The sequence below is a fragment of the Miscanthus floridulus genome, chromosome 8, assembly GCF_019320115.1.
Source record: "Miscanthus floridulus cultivar M001 chromosome 8, ASM1932011v1, whole genome shotgun sequence".
In the NCBI taxonomy this organism is placed as follows: domain Eukaryota; kingdom Viridiplantae; phylum Streptophyta; class Magnoliopsida; order Poales; family Poaceae; genus Miscanthus; species Miscanthus floridulus.
Window position 1 is genome coordinate 149,046,790 of NC_089587.1, and position 22,398 is coordinate 149,069,187.

General features: G+C 48.2%; 1 protein-coding gene across 1 annotated transcript; it reads right to left on the reverse strand.

Annotated features, from left to right (window-relative positions):
* Window positions 1-317: 317 nt before the first annotated feature.
* LOC136477356 (chaperone protein ClpD1, chloroplastic-like) lies at window positions 318-5,329 on the reverse strand. Its single transcript, XM_066475481.1, has 12 exons — window positions 4,491-5,329; window positions 3,928-4,097; window positions 3,598-3,827; window positions 3,389-3,497; window positions 3,168-3,295; window positions 2,958-3,059; window positions 2,595-2,876; window positions 2,375-2,499; window positions 1,999-2,293; window positions 1,660-1,893; window positions 1,062-1,292; window positions 318-890 (listed from the first exon to the last, which is right to left on the reverse strand). Exons 1-12 carry the CDS (start codon window positions 5,114-5,116, stop codon window positions 579-581), a joined length of 2,844 nt encoding a protein of 947 aa, XP_066331578.1. The 5' UTR covers window positions 5,117-5,329; the 3' UTR covers window positions 318-578.
* Window positions 5,330-22,398: the final 17,069 nt, after the last annotated feature.

Genomic DNA, 22,398 nt, shown 5'->3' on the forward strand with positions numbered 1-22,398 from the left:
TCGGCCCGCCCGTTCGCTGGTCTGAATTTTGGCTGAAACTGGCTGAAAAACACTGTTCCGGCTGAATTGTTGTGAGAGAAAAACACTGTTCCGGCTGAAAAAACAAGCCGAACAAGCCAAATTTAAGACAAGCGAACGGGGCCGATAAGTCTGGCCACTCGACGAGATTAGTGAAAAAATACGTGGACCACGCAGTGTCAGTTCGTCCAAACACGGGACGGACGCCGCGGTGGAGCATTTCGGTGATTTGAATGGTAACAGAACAAGTCATAACTCATAACTGTAACTTCCGGCAACCGGAGGCATGGACGACGGTATAAGAACGATACAAATGGCCAGTTGAATCAGAAACAATTCAACAATATACATACAGTTGGATAAAAATTTCAAACGTCAATAACTGACCAGATTCCCCTATCTGAACCATCTGGTTGACATATGTACAAAATGAAGATGAAATACTACTCTATATGTCTACGTATGAAAGAATTAATAATCTCGATGCTTGAAAGAATAAAAGATTAGATATCTAATTTACTACACTGGAAGTACAACTTCAGAAAGTCCGGCACAGAGCTTCAGAATGTCCGTGTTGGGTCAGAGACCTGGACTATCTGTTGGTCCAGATGGTTCATGCATGGCTTCCCCTCTGCATTGATGTCCATCAGTATCGTGTCACCGGGCTTGAACTCGCCAAAAAGAATCGCTTCGCTGATGACATCCTCGATAATGTGGGTGACAGCTCTCCTCAGAGGCCGAGCGCCATAGCTCTTGTCGTAGCCTTCTTGGCAAATCAGGTCCTTCATTGCATCAGACACCTCCAAACCTATCCCAAGGGCCAAAAGTCGGCCCTTGACTTCCTTTAGGATGATATCAAGAATGGCCAGCATCTGCAAATATGATGAGGTTATTACCATTAGCATCTCATGTGCTATGAGGTTAGCACAATAGTTTTATGACTTAAACTATGAACTTCATACAGCCATAAGTGGCTAATGCCATGGAAAGGTCTATGAATTATCAGTAAAACTACTTCAGAGCAAAATGTAAAAGAAACAAACCTGAGTCTTCTCCAGAGGACGGAACACAACCATCTCGTCAATCCTATTGAGCAACTCTGGACGGAAAAATGCCTTGAGCTCTTCCATTACTAAGGATTTCATGGCGAAATACGAGCTTGACTCGGTATCTTCCTTCAAGAAACCTATGCTCTGTCTTCCCTTTGAAATTGACGTCGAACCAACATTCGAAGTCATGACAATCAACGTATTTTTGAAGGAAACCCTACGGCCCTGCAGTCCACACAAGGTCCCATTGTAAATAAAACATGTTCAGAACTAAAAAGGGATCAGAAACTACCTATGTTACATCCTAAAACTATGCAAGATTACATGGAGAGGCTCAGGACTATTTAAGTTTCTAAAATATATGGTATAGAGTGGCATAATGATAAATTGCATTGATATTTAATATGAACAATCATGTGTTGAATGACACTCCAAATAGGTCGTATATTAAATAAATTGTAATGAAAATAATGAATTCTGACTGTTTATTATAAGTTTCCAGGGATAGGGTTTGTCTCCTATGGTTCAGTAACTCCACTGTCCACTGTTTAAAAACTATTGTTGCATGTAACAGGATTCACTGATCTATTACCTGTGAGTCTGTCAAATGTCCATCCTCAAAGATTTGGAGAAGGATGTTGAAAATATCAGGGTGAGCTTTCTCTATCTCATCCAGCAATACCACGGTAAATGGTTTTCTCCTGACTGCTTCTGTCAAAGTACCAGTTTCACCATACCCAATGTACCCTGGAGGAGAGCCTATGAGCTTGCTCACAGTGTGCCTCTCCATATACTCGCTCATGTCTAACCTAAGCATAGCAGATTCCTATTTTGAAAACAAAAGCAAACATCTTATCAGGCTATATTCCATTTAATCAATCATAAGCATTGTGCAAATAAAAACACAATGGTCAGAATATGATTGGCTTACCGATCCAAAATAACTAGCTGCTAGAGCTTTGGTGAGCTCTGTTTTACCAACTCCTGTTGGACCACAGAAAAGCAGCGTAGCAATAGGTCTGTCAGGGTCATTAAGGCCAACACGTGATCTCTTCACTGCACGAGATATGGCCACAACAGCATCATCTTGGCCAATGACACGTTTTCTGAGCTCGTCGTCTAGTCCTAATAGAAGTTTTTTATCGTCGGCGGTCAACTGCTGCACTGGTATCCCAGACCATAATGAGGCAACTCTTGCAATTTCCTCTGTCCCAACTACAACTGGTCTGCATTCAAAATGCTCTTTGGTGAGAAGATATGTAGGGCATGAGATTATCTTGTATGACATGTTGACTGATAAAACTTACTCATCAGCTGAGAGTGATGAAGCAGATGTTGACTCAATATTGTCTCGACTTGGTGCTTCAACGTTAGCACTACCACTTTCTTGAGCATTCTCATTTGGAGAATATTTTGCCTTGTTAGATAACACCTGAGTAATCAAGGACAATAATATTAGAATTTTTTTTCTCACTAGATGGACCAAAAAGATAAAATCATATAAGCAGTGCATAAATTTTTCATTACCACTTCATGCATGGCCTGAGCAGCTCTTATCTCTTGCCAGTATTCATCTGGTGACTTCAAGAGAATTGAAGACTGCCCTTCCTTCTTCCTATTAAATGATTCCATCCGAGCTCTACTTCCAGCCTCGTCAATCAGATCAATAGCCTTATCAGGAAGTTGTCTGTCAGGAATGTATCTTGCTGACAAATAAACTGCTGCATTGATGGCTTCCAATGTGAATTTGCATTTATGGTAAGTTTCATATTTCTCACGAAGACCCAGTAATATCTTCACAGCATCTTCCTGCAGTTAGTTTCAAAAATGGCTGAGAGAGAAATTTACATGTTAAACTACCTCACTTTCATAAGAAGACAACCACAGTACCTGACTAGGCTCATCTACTAATACTGGCTGGAAGCGGCGGGCCAAAGCCTTATCCTTCTCAAAATGCATCCGGTGTTCATCTAGAGTTGTAGCTGCAATGCACTAAAAATGCAAACAAATATTGTCCATAAGATAGGAAATATGATAAGGTATGATTTTCTATATACACAGAACGAGTGCACTAAGCAAGAAATCAGATGAATCTAATACCTGCAGTTCACCTCTAGCAAGTGCGGGCTTCAGTAAGTTGCCAATGTCAAGACCAGAACCCTTACCCTTTCCAACAGTTCCAGATCCAATAAGATTGTGAACCTCATCGATAAAAAGAATAACATCGCCTGCATAAAGTTCTTATGATTTTTAATATTCATTCATGACCACGTGCAGAAGCTCCGTATCTGGTAACATTTCAGAATGCACTACTGACTGACCTGCTTCCCGGACTTCACGGATTATATTAGTAACCCTAGACTCCAGTTCACCCCTCTCCTTTGCACCAGCAATAAGTAGACCAACGTCCAGTGACAATATACGCTTTGCCTGTAAATAATTTAAATATGAATATACCACTTATCTGAAAGCAGATCACAAATGCATAACTTTAGATCCATCATCACTGGCAAGTCAAGCTGAAGCTTACCACAAGGTAAATGGGGACATCTCCGTTTGAAATTCGAAGAGCCAGCCCCTCGGCAATTGCAGTTTTGCCAACACCCGCCTCACCCAAAAGAATAGGGTTGTTCTTCGTTCGTCGGCATATTATCTGAACTACTCTTTCAATCTCATCTTCACGGCCAATAATAGGATCAATGAAACCTCCACTAGCTTGTGTGGTCAAATCCAAACAAAATTGATCCAGTGCACCCTTATCTGAAAAAAGATAAATAATGCAAGTGTCCATTGAGGTTTTACTTGTCTTATAGTAGAACAAACATGAGTGTAAGCTTTGACTGAACTTCAAGCTCCTAACCTTTCTTTTTAGTCAAGGAGTGGGAGAAGGCAGATCTTCCGGTCCCAGCAGGGGCTTTCTTTGGGACTTCGAAAGACGACGGTTCAGCAGGTTCTCTGCCATCTTTCGCAAGCTCCGCTTGCAGACGGTCAACCGCAACTGTTGTTAGGTGAGTGGGATCCGCTCCCAAACTACAACAATCGACAATATGCATCAATGAGGCCCAAACAACGGAAGGACGAGAAGAAACTAATATCATTTTTCGTTTTGATGAACCTATCGATCATGCCATCATGCTACTGCAATGAAATTGCTTTTTGAAAAACATAACTCTATGGCTAGCATTGAACACGTGTACTGACAAATTAGACAACGAGCACCACAATGGGTAATGGCAATATCGTATTTGTACAACTAGATGCCAAACTTCCTTTGTGCTATAGGCGCAGACAGACAATGGTCTAAGCATTTAACCATACTACTGTATTTACTATAGGCGGTAATGAGATCAATAAGTAAATGTCATCCATTGCAATTGATCTGGAAATCAATTGTAATAATGGAAAACAAATAACAGAACCTACCTCCTCAGGAGATTGTTGGTGGTTGGATCGTCGAGGGTGAAGAGCGCGATGGTGAGGTGCTCAGGCGAGATGAAGCTGGCGCCCATGTTCTTGGACAGCACGACGGCCACGTCGAAGACCTGCTTTGCGGTCGCGGAGAAGGGCACGTCCGTGTCGAGCCCCGATCCGGGCTTAGACGACGGCGCGGTCGGCGAGTCCGCGTCCCTGGTTGGGACGATGCCGCGGCACTGCTCCCGCGCGCGCTCGATGTTGATCCCGGACGAGAGGAATCCGCCCGAGGAGCGGTCCTCCGCGACGAGGCCGAGGAAGAGGTGGCGCGGCGCGACGGCGGGCTCCCCGAGCCCCCGGGCCTCCCGCTGCGACAGCACCACCGCCTTGACGGCCCGCTCCGTGAACCGCTCGAACACCGCCCTGACGACGACTCCTCCCCTGCGCGCCCGGCCCCGCCGCGGGGCCGGCCTGGCCGCTGCCGGGCGCGGGAGCGGGTGCGCCAGCACCACAGCCCTCCCGAACCCCGCCGCCGCGCCCCACCGACCCGCCGGCGCCGCGAGCCTCCGGGCGGCGCCGCCGTGGCCGCCCCCCGCGAGGACGGACGACGACGAGGTGGAGCAGCAGCACACCTCCATCGCTACGGACCGCGCCAACAACAATTAAAAAAAAAATAAGGAACGAATCAAATGCTTATGCTTGCTTAGAAGAAGCGGTTAATCACGCTGGCTACACGTCGAGCGAGCGACGCACGTGAGCTATCTAGTCTAGTATAGGCGGAGAGTATGTATCTGCTTGGAGGAGGCGTGGCGTGGCGAGCGGATGAGTAGGGGAGGAGGTGGGGGAGGGCGGTATAAAAATACCGCGCGGGGCAGGCGGAGGCGGGAGGCGGGAGGCGGGGAGGGCGGAAGGGGAAGGAAGCACGCAAGGAAGGAGGAGCACGAGTCCGGAATGGCAGTTGCAGTTCGGCAGTGCGTGGGGCGAAACGAAAGGGATCGGTGGTTGGTTCATCCGCCGCCCGGGCCTCGGGGTCCTCCGTTTCTACCGCGCGCCGGGTCAGCTCAGCACGCCACCCCGGCCCCGCGGTCAACCCGGCCAAGGCGTGGCGGTCCGTCCGACTGCGATCGGCGGGGGCCGCGCGGTCGGGGTGATTTGGCCACTGTTTCGGCCGTTTCTGGGCTTTTGGCCACTGTTTCGGCCGTTTCTGGGCTTTTTCGGTGCCGTGGCGAGCGCGGCCAGGTCAGCTGCGTCGTTGGGGGCCGGCCGGTGCAGCGTACCGACTTCCGAGCCGGCGCGAGATGGTTCACGTCGGCACATGTGTCATCCTCCTCTGCCAGCGACGTGGCCGGCTCGACCCCAAGCGGGCTGCTGCTCGCACTCGCCGAGTTGCACAGACCGGAAGCTTCTGCCTTTTTTTTTCGAGGAAAGAAGCTTCTGCTTTTCCGATACGCTACACGTGTGTGAAAACAGCCTCGCCCTCGATTGACCGTGCTGTGCAAACGACCGCGCCGTAACAGCGAGAGGGCGGGCGTGCGTGGCGTGCCGAAACGAGCACCGCCTCCCGTTTGGACTCGTGAGCAGCCTGTTGTTAACCATGCATCCTGCGTGGTACCTACAAGAGCTACAGCAATCAGCTCACTTCCTGCTGGCCCCACTACATCTGCTTCGAGAATACCACGATCGTCCCCCATTCCTTGGAGGACAGGGGACACCGAACACCACAACGATTGCATGCGGTGCAGAGCAGAACAAGTCAGGGATGGTACGTGCTGTGCTCCTTCGCTCCCCTCACCCTCAACCACAAGGCCACAACAAGTGACAAATATTGCTACTGCATCTTCTAGCTCTTTTTTGCGAAAAGGAGAGACGAACCAGTCAGGGTGTACCAGTACTAGTAGACAAGCACCAGCTGTGTGTACACCAAACCGAGAAACCTTCCCCTCCAAAACGTCAAATTTCTCAAGATTCTCCGTCACATCAAATCTTTGGACGCATGCATAAAGCATTAAATATAAATAAAAATAAAACTAATTACACAGTTTAGACGAAATCCACGAGACGAATCTTTTAAGCCTAATTAAATTATGATTGGACACTAATTGCCAAATAACAACGAAAATGCTACAGTGTCGTTTTGCCAAAATTTTCGGCAACTAAACTAGGCCCAAGAAGATAGAAGCGGCCACGTGTGTGCCTTCCGAGAACGGGCTCAGGGCGCTTTCAGGCTTGAGACCGTCTCCAACAACCGTTACCTAAAATACCAGACTCATTTCACGTTTGGGTAGCGCTACAGGCAAATGGATCAATACCTATTTTTTGTCTTCTCCAACAACAAGCCCCAAAAGAAAACCCTTTTCTGCAAATGGGTCTTCAGGTGAGAGGATACTTAAATTTGAGTTATACCTCTCCTGACACAAAAAATGGGTCTTCCATATAATTACTATGTTGAAGGCTATATATATTCTATTGGAGACTCATTTTAGGTTTGGGTCTCCTGATTAGTCTCCTGTTGGAGACAGCCTTACGGAAGCATGTACGAAATCTGACCCGTACTTCTTGGGACCGTATGAAAGTGCAATACTCCACTCGTCTCAAAATAAACGCACATCTCGCTTATCAAAATAAACTTTCAATGAAAATTAAAAAGTTTTGACTTCTCGAGAAGCAATATGTGCGTTTATTTTGGCGGATGAGGCCCGAAATAAATAACTAAACAAATACTACTCTGTAGGCATGAAAGCGCCTTGAGTCCGCAGGTGGTCATCACTAATCTTCTTGTATTCACATCACTCTTAATGATCACTAGAATACGCTACTAAGCCTGTCATCTATTTATTTACTCATCATGGTCAAACTGTCCAATCAGTAGAGAACAACTTCACTTCGGAGCAGGAGTAACTATCGGCACGCATGCATATTTATGCTCACTAATACACTGAGATGGGCAAGGTTAATTAGTTTCGCAGGACAGTCGACTCGATCGTCGACCGGATGGGCGACGGCAGGCGCATTTGCACACGGAACGCAACACCAGGCATGCACTTGCGTGCGGAGGAGGGTGAAAGAGAAGGGAAGCCTTTCCCTGCACGACTTGATGCTTTGCGCAGTTTCCCGCTTTTCCTGGCGGATGACAATGCGCCTAGTTCCGTTTCAGTCAGTTCATTGCTTGCTTTCTACTCACGCCATTCAGCTTGTTCGCTGGTTGATTTCTGGACTGATAAGCCCTGCTGGTGCTGATTTATTGTGAGAGGAAAACACTGTTGGCTGGCTGATAAGCCCTGGCTGAAACCAACAAACGAACAGACTGATTGACTATACTTTTCTTGGAGATATTTTTCGTAAACGTCTGGCAATTTTCTGATACTCCTCGGTGACCTGAATACAATGGCGAAGCCAGAATTCATATACAGAGGGACCAACTCAGCTAGTATCGACAAAAATTATACGATACTACTGTCTTTTTAAAAAAATATTGATGCCAGCTTAAAAAATTAACCACTTTGATGCTAGCTTAAAAAACTACAATAAATAATTTTTAACCTCTTCGTCTTTTTTAGAAAAAATGCTAAATATCTAAATTAAAGATAAAAAGAAAAAAAAAGAATATTGCTCACAGATCAATGGTTCACATCATATTTATTTTATTTAAACACTTAGGTCCCCTTGAAATACAGGATTGAAAAAATGTAGGAATAGGAAAAACACCGGAATATGATAGGAATGTATATGTAAAACAGAGGAAAGAAAAACATAGAAATTTATTGGAACTAGTGTTCGGCTTACCCCATATTCAGTTTGTTCGGCTTATTTTTTCAGCCGGAACAGTGTTTTTCTCTCACGACAATTCAGCCAGAACAGTGTTTTTCAGCTAGTTTCAGTCAAGATTTAGCAAGCCGAACGGGGATCCATATGGAGGTACTGGCTTCTTTATCGAGGTAAGCTCCTTAATTATAGATGGGCTAGTGCTATACGATCGTATCCAATCTCTATGATTTTGATGTGCTCATTCCAGTTAAAGTCATATCTCTGCAGTCTTTGGCTTGTCATATACCTTGATCCTACGTGCGCGCGCGTGTTGGAAAAATGAGATCGGAGTGGATGTTTTCTTTCCCATGTTTCTCCCGTGCAATGGCTTCCAAAGAATTTTTTCCTCCAATTTTCCTACGCCTCAATCCTGCCAACCAAAGGATGATTTATATGCCAATCAATACTTCACATCATATTTATTTTGTTTAAACATTTAACATTAGGCAATCAAATGATATATATTCTAGAAAAACAATCTAGAAATAATTGACAAGGCTTATTTACTTATAATCTCCTCTAGTGAATAGTGGGAACTAATAAGAAATACTCCCTCCATCCAAAAAAATGTCACTATGGGATTCTTATTGGTCAAACTTTCTTAATCCGAAAAAGAGCGTCATTATGGTATTTGTGTCGGTCAAACTTTCTTAAGTTTGACTAAGTTTTTTAAAAATATTAGCAATATTGACATCTCCAAATAAGTTTATTACAAAAATATATTCAACAACTTATCTAATGATATTAATTATGTACCATAAATATTAATAAGTCAAAGTTATAAATATTTAATTTCTCAGGAAGCGAGAATGGCACTCTTTTTTTTTTTGGACAGATGGGGTAATAATTACTGCCACATGTCTCCACCATTGGCTGAACCTATCTATAATTCTATACACAAACTAGTCACAAAAGACGGTTTTCAAGAAGTTCTTTGATTTTATTTCTGAAAGCAGTACACCACCACCTCTATAAATTAGATATATGAACAAAACAACTAAAATTGCTTATGAAAAGATTTATGGAGGCAGGCCTCTTAGGAGTTCCGACCCTGAAAATATTCCGAACCCAACCAACCCAACAAGGCATCCTCGTGTGAGCAAAGGCCCGGCCCGTCTCTTCGCTTGTCCCTTTCAGCCTCTCGCAGCGTAACCCGAGTGAATGGCCCGGCCCGTCTCCTTGTTTGACTGAAGGCATGGAAAATTGGTCCACGATACGCCCATCTCTAGATGCCAGCATGAGTGAGTGGGCCGTGGGAGTGCCTGAGAGACGGCGAGATTAAATCCAGCTTGCTCGATGACATGGAGAAGTATTTGTGTGTCTGCAATTTGCAGCGGTAGAGGAGAGGCCTCAACCCTTGTGCTGGCTAGCTGACCCAAAGGATAGGCGATGTATCTCACTATCTGCCTGACACCAGAGATTCAGCTGGTCGATTGTTTAGGAGCGGAGCAGTCCCCAGCGAATGGTGTACTGCTTTGTTATCATCTGCCTTGATATGATAACAAAGGTGTACCGCGTGGAGCCACATGACATGCGTTCCGTTTTTGCAGAATATTATCTGTACGAGACCTTATTAATGGACCAGTTGTCGTCGCGCCAGTATCAGAGACACCAGATGATCAACACGAGTCTCCTTGCGGCTGGATTTTTGGACACCGATCGATGCTCTTTCTGCGTTGTGGACGAACATCCACCAAGTGTGACGATGCACAGGAGCCACGCCTGTCCGCAGAAACGCGCGCCTGGCCTTGTTGTCGTCGTTGCCGACGCCGGGCCGGGCCTCTCTCCCTTTAGCGAAAAGAAAGAAAGAAAGCATCCATCACTGTGAAGCATCGGATTCACGCACGGCTCGATCGATCGCTCCGTCCGCGCAGTGGTGAAGCTACGTTCATCCATTGGGGTCGGCCGACACCGACGGTTTCCAGCCGGCTTTATGTACTAAATTTTCACCACCGTAGACCCCAGTAAAAAAAAAAAACGGCCCCGGTAGCCTGCTAGTCCAGCGTGGTAGCTCCGTCCGGCCCATTGACCAAGTCTACACGCACATGCAACAATTATGCAAGGAGCTTGCATGTGTGCAACAATTATGCATGTGTGCAACAAAGCTTGCATGTGTGCAACAATTATGCAAGGAGCTTGCATGTGCAGGCTAATAAGTCCACCCTGAAGGCCCATTTTCCACTTCATGAACCATACGTCCGAGTCTACAGGCATCATCCCAAAAGTCAAAACGTCGCTTCCGAGTCTCCGATGGTAACTCACCCTTTCCCATCTCAAATCCACCTGCATCTGGTGGCCGCGACGATCGACAGGTCGCGACTCGCCAGGGTCAGCACCCGGTTGATGCCGGTGATACCGCGATATGCTCTCTGATCCTTACTCTCAAATACCTGGAGGAGGTACATCAAATAACTTGATTCTACAATTGATAACTATAATGATCTATTTTCTTGATTTATCACATTGATGTCTCTTGTCTGCACTTTATTGATTTATCAAGTCTAAAATGTAAGGTCTTTGGGTAATTGGGTTTTCTTTTATCTTTCAGTTATATAATCTAAAGTTCTAAAATCTTAATTCAGAGATATAGGATTCTATTGTTTGTGTTGTAGCAAAGAAACGTGCTTTTTTCATTCTACATTCTATCAAGATGCACATTTGGAACGATTCTTGAAAAGAAAATGACCCCACCCAATAATAACTAAAAAATGATGGAGATATTTCAAAAGCAAGAAGAGATGGCACCGCATCAAATACTAATCATACTTTTTAGCCACAATTCCAATCGATGATTGGGATTATTTTGCTATAATGCTATTTTACATTTGTTGATATTATGTATGGTATTGTATTATCGCAACCTTAATGTTAGCACTATGGGTTTGTGCTGACCCCGACGACGATTAATCCTGGCTTCGCCCATGCGTCCGCGGCGTAGCGCAGCGCTTATCGGCAACACGTTCGTACGATCATTTCCCGGCCGGCGGTATCGCGACGCGGCACACGACAGAGAGACCCGGGCAGAACCAGCACAGCAAACGGTCCCGATCAACGACGGCATTGAAAGGGCATCACGGAACGGAACGTGCCGTGCCGAATGGCAAATGGCAAAATGATGGCGCCACCCGTGGCGCTATTAAATGATGGATCCATGGATGGCCACCCATCATACTGTCTCCAACAGAGTATGCAAACCGTGACCCAAACGCAAAATAGGTCATTCACATTGTTTTACCTACAAAAAATAATGCTCCAACAGAAGACCCAAACACCTCACTCATTTTGGGTACGAGGCTCGCCGAAACGCAAATCTGCGTCGTCAAGACGGAAGCCCTGTAACACCCCGGTGTTACGATCCTTTTTAGCGCCGCGATTTAGGCCTAAGAAAAATTTCCGAAACGAGTCTCTTAGATTTTTGAATTTTAAATTTTGAAATATTTGAGTTTATGTTTAAAATGCTATTTTTGACAAACTATATTGGGCAAAGTAATTAAATAGCGCTTAAGTATTTTATCTCTATGGGTTAGTGCGAAGTACAAACTTTTACGTGAAATAACTATTGGTAGAAGTTAATCGGATCGGATGATGCATAAACACATAATGAGACAAAGCACAATATTCATTTAATTTTCTTGATGTGACTTGATTGGGTCTCATGAGACGTACTGTCATGGTAGACTAGAAGTGTCTGCACTAGTGTAGTGTAGTACGTGTTCTATATATAATATGTAACTGTACTATACTCATGTCATTATCACCCCATCTCTGGTCTATCCTCCCGGCTCCTTTCCTGGCAGTAAAAATTTTGCAAGTGACGGGAGTGGTTTGCAGCGTCAACAGCCATCACGTCCTCTGCTCATCCTAGCCTAGCCCCTCTCTGCTGTTTGCCCCTTGGACGCCCTGATGGCCGACCCGTGTAATGTCGTCGTCCCACATTTTATCTATCTCACTCTCTCGGTGACTGCCCTGTCTTGCCTATCTTGTCTCTGTCTGTCCTCTGTGCTGCTGCCTTTCTTTTAATCAATGTCGCTGTCTGTCGTGTCTCTGCCTATCGTTGCTGGTCATTGTGCCACTGTTTCCCTCTGCCACTGCTGTCTCCTGTCGTCCTTCTTTGTTTCCCTTTTTCTTCTACCAGGCCAGTAGCCGAAGCCGTCCTCACCAACCAAGCATCTTGTTTTTCTTCCCTCCTCGGTTCCTGCCTCGCGCCCGCCATCGCTGCGCCCCATCCGCGTCAGAGCAGGTCTTCCCCGCGCGGTGCGCGTCCCTCGGTCCTGGCCGCACTGGACCATAGCCGCAGCAGCCGCAGTGCACCACCACCGCAGTCGCCGCTGCCTGGCCATCGCGAGCGTAGGCGCACCCGCGCCACCGCCGGGCTGACACGCCGCGCCCGTGTTGCCCGCGAGCTCCGCAGCACCCCGCGCGTCCCGCACCGGCGCCCGCCGTTTCTTCTTCCCCGCGCGCGCGTGCACGCTAGGCCGCGCCGTCACCACCCGGGCCGCAGAGCTCCGCCGTCGTCTGCGCCCGGCTTCCCTTGCTGCCGTGCGCCCTGCACTCCGGCTTGGCCGTGCCCTTGCTGCCTCTACGCGCGCGGTGCGTCCGTGCACGCCGCGGCGCCTCTATTCCCCGTGCGGCCCGCCTGCTGCCGTAGCCGGTGGCGGCTCCCCCACGTCGTCTCGGTGCTCACATGCCGGCGCATCCGCCGCCGTGACCCATATGCTGCTCCGTTTCGGCGTGCCCAAGCCGCCTCTCCAGCCACGACCCGCACGACCCCGCCGGGCCGTGCCACCACTGCCTCCTCGCCGTCGGTTCCACTGGCAAGCGCGCATGGGCCTGCGTGCCCGCAGTCACCCTCACCGTGGAGCCGCTCGGTCTCGCGACCGATGCGCGTGGCCAGAGCTCCTCGCCGTAGCTCGGGCCAAGCTACGTCCTCCTGCGGGTGCGCCCGGTTCCGTGAAAACCTGAGGTCGCCTCCCCACCGCTGTCGTGGAGCGCGTGGCCGGAGGTTTGCCGCTGCCGACCGGACTCCGCTGTGCTCTGTTCGTGGAAGAAGAAAGCAAGGTGAGGAAGGGTAAAAATCCAAGAAAGAAACGTTATACAGGATTCTTTACGTAAATACATGACTCAAGTAAATAGTACGTTGTCCAGCGGGGTGATTTAAGAAAAATACAGGGGCTGTTTCGCATTTGCGCCATGCCACCTGTCGCCTGGACCGGCCTGCCGCTGGCCTGCCTTGCGCCTGTGGGCTGTCCGCCGTTGCCTGGGCCGCCTGCCCCGTTGGGCTGGTCAGTTGCCTGCGCGCGGGGCTGTCTGCGCCTTTACTCGCACCGCGCCCGGGCAGGCCGCACTGGGCCGTTTCGCTGCCATCGCGCCGGGCCAGTTTGTTTGGGGCGCTGGCTGCTCGCCACCTGGGCCGGTCGCGTGCCACCTCGCCTGGGCCGCGCATTCCGCGTGGGCCATCAGCGCTGGCACCGTCCGCCTGGGCCGGGCTGGTGCCGACTGGGCTGCCTAGCTACTGGGCCAATTTAGTTGCGCCGGCCCTTTTCGATTTATAGAGCGATTTCCAATTTAGCTGGTAAAGTAAACTTATAAAATCAATATAAAATGATATGGGAATCCAAAAATTGTAAAACCAGTTTTGTTGCATTCCTAAAATCATGAACTACCTGCTAGTAGATTTTGTTCACAAAGTTTGATTATATTTTTGAAGACATATAATTAATTAGAGATAATTAATATTACGAAAAGGTAAACTTGTAGGAATTTTCGTGGGAAATTGTTAATAGTGTTGACTCTAAAAATTTGACAGTAAACTACTAATATCATAATCTACCCACTGTAAATTTTGTAGCTCAATAATAATTAGTTTGCTAGGTAGCTAATGATGCCTATTCCGAATAACGGATTAAATCGATAGAATGCAATAAAGAAACAACTTGGGTTTGTATAACTAAACAATTAGTGGGAAATAACGCATTGATTCGACAACATGGATACGTAGCTGAGTACGGTCGTCGTCAGAACTAGCCCATTAACTCGAGAGACGTAAATCGTATTTTACGAGTCACGGTTGCAATCGATAATTATGTCTTTGCATTGCATCGCATTGCATATCGTATAGGTACGATGATGGATCAACGGATCGATTGAAGGATGATTGGAATCCGAAGATGATGCAATGGGATTCCTATTCAGTTGATGGTGGATGATCTGAAGATGCAGATACTAACTTTAAATATATCTTACCCAGGCAAGCCCCGGTGCATAACCTCTACCTTTCTGCAGTTTAAATTATATTTGTGCATTAAGTTTTAAGGAGTTGAATGAAACCCACTTGCATATATATATCTATCCTATGAGTCTTACTAGTATGACTAGGATTGTGTAGATTGCTATGCTACAGGACTCCGGTAGAAGTCGAGTGATTGCCTGTCACTCGCGAGATATAGGAAATATGTTACTATATGATTATCACCTTGGAATATATAAAATGGTGGAAAGGAAAATGGTGACCGGACAGGGATATGGTTTGGGTATTGGTGAGTGTAAGGAGTTGTGTCGCCGTGGACACGGGGCATAGCTTGGTTACACTATTTTTCCCTGTCTGGTCGGTTAAGGACCGATCGTTGCATATGACTCTAGGCAGGTCACAGACTTATTATCCCGAGCACATACTTGTGTATGGGCGCTTGGAAAGCTTGTTGCTCTCTTGTCGCGGATCCGGCTCTTTCCGGACCGACTGTCAGGGTTTTGTTTTGGTGGAGGAGGTCCTTGCAGCCGCACTGAGTCCGGGACTCAGGGGCGGGGGCTTGGAGTCCCAGTTTGGACGGGGACCTGGACACCCGGGACAGGAGAGTGATGGGTTGGTCCTGCTTGTGCCCTGGGGTACAAGCGGGGCGTGTGTTTTCGGGGTACCCAGCTGGGGACATTGATTCGCGAATCGCCGGGCTATCCGGTACGGCTTGTCTATGGTTTAGCATCGTAGTAAGAACTGAAAGATGAAAGATGGAAGATGGACAAAGGAAATCTGATTGCTTACCACTTGCTTGAAAGTAGCATAGGTGCTTACATAGAATGGTTAGTTAATGAACCAATGCGGCTATTAATAAAAATCAAATATAAGGACGCACGCTTAGTAATGCTTCTGCAAATGCAACCCACAAACCAAATAGCCTTGCATATCCTTGGAGTCTTTTCTTTTCTCCTATCGGGTAAGTCTTGCTGAGTACAATTGAGTACTCAGGGTTTTATTTCCCCTGTTGCAGGTGACAGGTGGACGCTAGAGCTGACCTTTGTGTGTGGATTCCTCCTGGTGGGCTCAGCGAGGATTCCTTTACGCTGCGATCGTAGTTGTTATTTATAACTCTCACCAAATACTTTTATAAATGAAAGTTTCATAATCTGTTGCCGTAGTCTATATATATCAATACTTCATCATGTCATTAATAGAGGTTTATTTCTGCTGTAACTCTGTTCACATGTTTCTATTCCGCTGTTCAATTAAATTGTTTATAACTCTGATAATATGATTTCATTCCGCTGTTATATTAATAAATATTATACTCTGATGTTGAATTAAAAGTGATGTAAGAAATGGTTACGAATGATGTAAGCTTTATTATCTCATTTGTGATCCTGATGGCAAAAATGTGGATTTTCGGGTTCTCCCTTGGGGTGTGTCCGACGGAACCGAGTAATTTAGTGTTCTCCCTCGAGTGCTTAGTGTCTAATGGAAGACAAGCACTCCTGTGAGGCATTAGATTAGGCGGTTCTGCCACAGGTGGTATCAGAGCACAAATGAGCAAATAAAGCTTCGAAAACCTTTTCTAAACTAAAAATTTGACAACCCATTATTGCAAAAAGTTAGGGCGTTTATATGCGAAGTTATATAAGTAGCCCTATTACTATGGTTATATATCCAGGATAGTTGGCACTTTGCTGACTTAGATAGGATTGATCAAGTTTCTGCAGGTACGCTGACTCGAGCATAGTCCGATAGTATCGGCTAGTTACAGGGAGAGAACGATGTGCCAAAACTCTGAGAACGGTTGCCCTATATGTTGGCAACAGTGAAAGGACGTATAGGACGTGCATTCATGCATATCCTGTTTGTGCATTGTAGTACTCGTATTACTTGCAGATACGCCATCCATAGGTGTCACGTGTGTCGTATTGTGCACGACTGACTCGTCCTGTGCTAGAGTTAGGTCTGAACTATGGCTTCGTGTTTTGCGTTCACCCGTGGTTCACGCCGGTCGTGACCCACGTCTCCCCATACCCCTTTCTGCGCTCTTGTCAGACCCTTGCCCTGCAGTCGTACTAGTCAGTAATGGCATCGCACGTCGCTCACCTCAACTCATGGAATTTGGTCGATCCGCCGTAGTGATATCGCGTGGGAACCCTGGTGAACCACGCCAGGACCACTGAACGCTCCGCCTTTATAAGTAGAGCCTGGCTTAGCCATTGGTACCACCACTCAGCGCACTTTAGCTCGCTTAGCTTTTCCTTTGAGCCAGCTTTTCAGCTCAGCCTTCCTTGCAACCACCGCTAGAGATGGCAGGAGCCTGGGTTAGTACCTACTGCCTGAACTGTTGAGGGTTTCCTAGAATCCTACATGCCACCCTACAAAAGCTCGGAGTCAATGATCGCCCTGAGTATGAGGGCCGTGAGTATGAGGAGCATGGCACCGAGCGGTGTGAGGTTACCATCTACATCGGGAAGAGTGAAGAGTTCCCCGACCTCACTGAAGCCTGGAGTGTGACCGCAACCGGGTTTCGCTTCGTCGACACCTACCAGGTTGTGGCCCGCAAAGCCTTGCGGTACCTCTGCCAGATCTATGAGAACCCATTGCCTCGTACCCCATGCGGTTCTTTCCTCCTTTGGACAAGAATCGGCGGGCATGGAGGGCTCGCATGGAGGCTTTGCAAGGGCGGGATGCGCAAGAGGACAGTCCCACCGGGGTGCACTTGACCACATACCTGCTCGCACTAGATGAGCAGTATGACCGGCAAGCCTTGGAGCTGAGGGCGTGCCTTCGGCGCGCCGAGGAAGCCGAGGTCTTCAACCGGATGCTCCAGGTGCAGCTCGCCGAAGCGCATGCCAGCGCTGCAGCTGCTGAGAGCCGAGAGGCTACCATGGAGGAATCTCTGAAGGAGGCTGAAGATCGGCATGTCCATCAGCTGGGTGAGGCCTATCTGTTCACTAGGGCCAGGCGGAGGTCGCTAGTTAATGGAAGACAGGATGCCCCGATCTTGGAAGGGATCCCTCTCCACCCGCCAGAAAGAAGGAGAACTGGTGTTATAGCACCGCCCGCACCTCCACCCTCAGAAGTGTCAGATGAAGAGCCCTTGGTTCCTCTCACTCAGCCGTTGTCCCTCGAGGATGTAGACTAGTTGCCTTGGGACGTTGTGCCCGTAGTAGTAGTGTTTTTCGTTGCTGTCCCCCTGTATTTTACTCTTGTCTGTTGTTCGTCCTCCGTAGTTGTTGAGATCGTCCGACCATAGGTGAATGCTATGTCAAGAATGGAGCATGAATGCTGTACGTTGTACCCCATAAGATCGTTGGAACGTGCATTTTAATTATTTCGCTGTGTTTATTGCGTTCATTTACTTTAAAGCCTCGTTCGGCGTGCTCCAAGTTTTCAAGGGCGATATTAAGCGGGTTACAAGAGTAGTTGTCCATTCAGATGACCAAGCAGATCAGCCGTGATTGGATGTTATTGGACACTGTATCGACTAACGTTGGGATGTCCCAACAGAACACTTGAATCTTTTAAAAACAAATCCGTCGTTGGATTTGAATTCCTTGTCCCTTGTTGTGGAGGGAAACCTTTGTTGTTGAATTTTTCCCTTGCGATACCCCCTTACTCTGTGGTCTATGACCCCACTGCCTTCATGGCGTGTACGTTGGTGATAGTTGCCTGGTTAAAAGCTTATGGTGCCGCGACGAAACTGAGGGCTCCATGTGGAACAGCTGCCACATGTGACGCTGCTCGGCACGCGCTGGTATCGAGGTTGTTAACCAAGTACCTTTACCAAGTTACACCGCCGTACTGTTTTGTTTTAAAGTTTTCTCCTTGGAAATGTTCAGGTGTTCAAACGGGAAATCCACCACGGGTTTGCAGTGTTCTCTCCAGGTAAACAAGAGATGGTTTGGAGAAAGGAAGTATGACATGATCTGGGTTTACAGAAAAGACGGATGTGGTCGAGGAAGGTCAGCAGTGGATAGTCGGGAGTAATTGCAAAGTCAGAGTGGACGTTTTGTCCCAAGCCCTGTGCTTAGTTGACCGTGCTACGCATGCCGGGTTATTTCGTTGTGTGCCCTGCGAACGCCGTCGATGTCGGGTCCATTATCGTCCCGTTTTCGCGTGACCGTGACATCGTGTCGTGCTCGCCGTCCTTGTGCACTGTGCGTTGCTCCTTTTCCAGCATCCGGTCGGCTCCCGACTCTCGCGCCTCGTCCCCGTACCGGACCCCCCCCCTTCCCCTCCCTCTTTTCTTCTTTTGTGAACATGGTCGCCCGCACGCCTGCCTCGTCGAGCAGACCTCCCCTCTTCTCCTTTATTTCCCCCTCCATCTTTCACGCAGGGAGCGCAACATGTCCAATCTTATCTCCACTCCGGTGTGTTGCTCCCCACCTCCATTCTCCACTATAAGTAACCCTTGGTCCTTGCTTTTCTCCTTCATTCCCATTCCCCTCTCCTTCGGAGCAGAACTACGAAATCCAGTCGATGTTGTGAAGCTAGGTTCGTCTGTCTGAGGTGATGGTGTGATCGAAGAAAAAGAAAGGATCCGGTTCGTCGAAGAAGTTCAAGTTCCCTTTTGGGTAGTCAATCTTAGGGTTCACGATGTTTTACTTCTCAGTCGACTGTTTCTGGATTTGTTGGTGCTACGCCATGTTTTGGATACTCATTATCCTCTTGTTTCTCCATTGCCCTCGTCTATCTCGACTTTTGGATTAAGTCTCGGTTGTACCAGGTTACTCTTAACCAGGTATCCCTAGCTCCCCATGTGGTTTAGTATTCAAAGTCGTGTAATCTTTCGTGTAATCCCTGATCTACGTAATGTGATCGCGTTCCCCTTTTTCGGTTCTAGCTTCGAATCTCGGGACGAGATTCTTTTTTAGGGGGGTTGGTTGTAACACCCCGGTGTTACGATCCTTTTTAGCGCCGCGATTTAGGCCTAAGAAAAATTTCCGAAACGAGTCTCTTAGATTTTTGAATTTTAAATTTTGAAATATTTGAGTTTATGTTTAAAATGCTATTTTTGACAAACTATATTGGGCAAAGTAATTAAATAGCGCTTAAGTATTTTATCTCTATGGGTTAGTGCGAAGTACAAACTTTTACGTGAAATAACTATTGGTAGAAGTTAATCGGATCGGATGATGCATAAACACATAATGAGACAAAGCACAATATTCATTTAATTTTCTTGATGTGACTTGATTGGGTCTCATGAGACGTACTGTCATGGTAGACTAGAAGTGTCTGCACTAGTGTAGTGTAGTACGTGTTCTATATATAATATGTAACTGTACTATACTCATGTCATTATCACCCCATCTCTGGTCTATCCTCCCGGCTCCTTTCCTGGCAGTAAAAATTTTGCAAGTGACGGGAGTGGTTTGCAGCGTCAACAGCCATCACGTCCTCTGCTCATCCTAGCCTAGCCCCTCTCTGCTGTTTGCCCCTTGGACGCCCTGATGGCCGACCCGTGTAATGTCGTCGTCCCACATTTTATCTATCTCACTCTCTCGGTGACTGCCCTGTCTTGCCTATCTTGTCTCTGTCTGTCCTCTGTGCTGCTGCCTTTCTTTTAATCAATGTCGCTGTCTGTCGTGTCTCTGCCTATCGTTGCTGGTCATTGTGCCACTGTTTCCCTCTGCCACTGCTGTCTCCTGTCGTCCTTCTTTGTTTCCCTTTTTCTTCTACCAGGCCAGTGCCGAAGCCGTCCTCACCAACCAAGCATCTTGTTTTTCTTCCCTCCTCGGTTCCTGCCTCGCGCCCGCCATCGCTGCGCCCCATCCGCGTCAGAGCAGGTCTTCCCCGCGCGGTGCGCGTCCCTCGGTCCTGGCCGCACTGGACCCATAGCCGCAGCAGCCGCAGTGCACCACCACACGCAGTCGCCGCTGCCTGGCCATCGCGAGCGTAGGCGCACCCGCGCCACCGCCGGGCTGACACGCCCGCGCCCGTGTGCCCGCGAGCTCCGCAGCACCCCGCGCGTCCCGCACCGGCGCCCGACGTTTCTTCTTCCCCGCGCGCGCGTGCACGCTAGGCCGCGCCGTCACCCACCCGGGCCGCAGAGCTCCGCCGTCGTCTGCGCCCGGCTTCCCTTGCTGCCGTGCGCCCTGCACTCCGCTTGGCCGTGCCCTTGCTGCCTCTACGCGCGCGGTGCGTCCGTGCACGCCGCGGCGCCTCTATTCCCCGTGCGGCCCGCCTGCTGCCGTAGCCGGTGGCGGCTCCCCCACGTCGTCTCGGTGCTCACATGCCGCGCATCCGCCGCCGTGACCCATATGCTGCTCCGTTTCGGCGTGCCCAAGCCGCCTCTCCAGCCACGACCCGCACGACCCCCCGCCGGCCGTGCCACCACTGCCTCCTCGCCGTCGGTTCCACTGGCAAGCGCACATGGGCCTGCGTGCCCGCAGTCACCCTCACCGTGGAGCCGCTCGGTCTCTCGACCGATGCGCGTGGCCAGAGCTCCTCGCCGTAGCTCGGGCCAAGCTACGTCCTCCTGCGGGTGCGCCCGGTTCCGTGAAAACCTGAGGTCGCCTCCCCACCACCTGTCGTGGAGCGCGTGGCCGGAGGTTTGCCGCTGCCGACCGGACTCCGCTGTGCTCTGTTCGTGGAAGAAGAAAGCAAGGTGAGGAAGGGTAAAAATCCAAGAAAGAAACGTTATACAGGATTCTTTACGTAAATACATGACTCAAGTAAATAGTACGTTGTCCAGCGGGGTGATTAGAAAAATACGGGGCTGTTTCGCATTGCGCCATGCCACCTGTCGCCTGGACCGGCCTGCCGCTGGCCTGCCTTGCGCCTGTGGGCTGTCCGCCGTTGCCTGGGCCGCCTGCCCCCGTTGGGCTGGTCAGGTTGCCTGCGCGCGGGGGCTGTCTGCGCCTTTACTCGCACCCGCGCCCGGGCAGGCCGCACTGGGCCGTTCGCTGCATCCGCGCCGGGCCAGTTTGTTTGGGGTCGCTGGCTGCTCGCCACCTGGGCCGGTCGCGTGCCACCTCGCCTGGGCCGCGCATTCCGCGTGGGCCATCAGCGCTGGCACCGTCCGCCTGTGCCGGGCTATGGTGCCGACTGGGCTGCCTAGCTACTGGGCCAATTTAGTTGCGCCGGCCTTTTCGATTTATAGAGCGATTTCCAATTACTGGTAAGTAAACTTATAAAATCAATATAAAATGATATGGGAATCCAAAAATTGTAAAACCAGTTTTGTTGCATTCCTAAAATCATGAACTACCTGCTAGTAGATTTTGTTCACAAAGTTTGATTATATTTTTGAAGACATATAATAATTAGAGATAATTAATATTACGAAAAGGTAAACTTGTAGGAATTTCGTGGGAAATTGTTAATAGTGTTGACTCTAAAAATTGACAGTAAACTACTAATATCATAATCTACCCACTGTAAATTTTGTAGCTCAATAATAATTAGTTTGCTAGGTAGCTAATGATGCTCTATTTCGATAACGATTAAATGATAGATAGGAATAAAGAAACAACTTGGGTTTATATAACTAAATTAATCGTTGGGAAATACGTCTTATCCGACAAAGTGTATATGTAGCCTAAGTACGGTTCATCGTTAGAACTAGCCCGTTACTCGGGCGGCGTACGTCGTATTTTACGAGTCGCGATTGCAGTTGATTAATTCATCTTTGCATTGCGTCGCATGCATATCATATAGGTACGTCGATGGATCACGGATCGATCGAAGGATGATTGGAAATCCAAAGATGAAGCAATGGGCCTTCTATCTAGTTGATGGTGGATGATCTGAAAGATGCGGATACTAACTTTTTAATATATCTTACCCAGGCAAGCCCCCGGTGCATAACCCCTACTTTCTACAGTTTAAATTATATTTGTGCATTAAGTTTTAAGGAGTTGAATG

Bases quoted from the DNA above. Each gene is read 5' to 3' on its own strand.
- LOC136477356 (XM_066475481.1), bottom strand. From the start codon at position 5,116: ATGGAGGTGTGCTGCTGCTCCACCTCGTCGTCGTCCGTCCTCGCGGGG. The intron at 3,296-3,388 runs GTCAGTCAGTAG...AACTTTATGCAG, and splicing joins CCGTGAAGTCCGGGAAGCAG to GCGATGTTATTCTTTTTATC. The intron at 2,500-2,594 runs GTAATGAAAAAT...TTGATTACTCAG, and splicing joins CTCAGGCCATGCATGAAGTG to GTGTTATCTAACAAGGCAAA.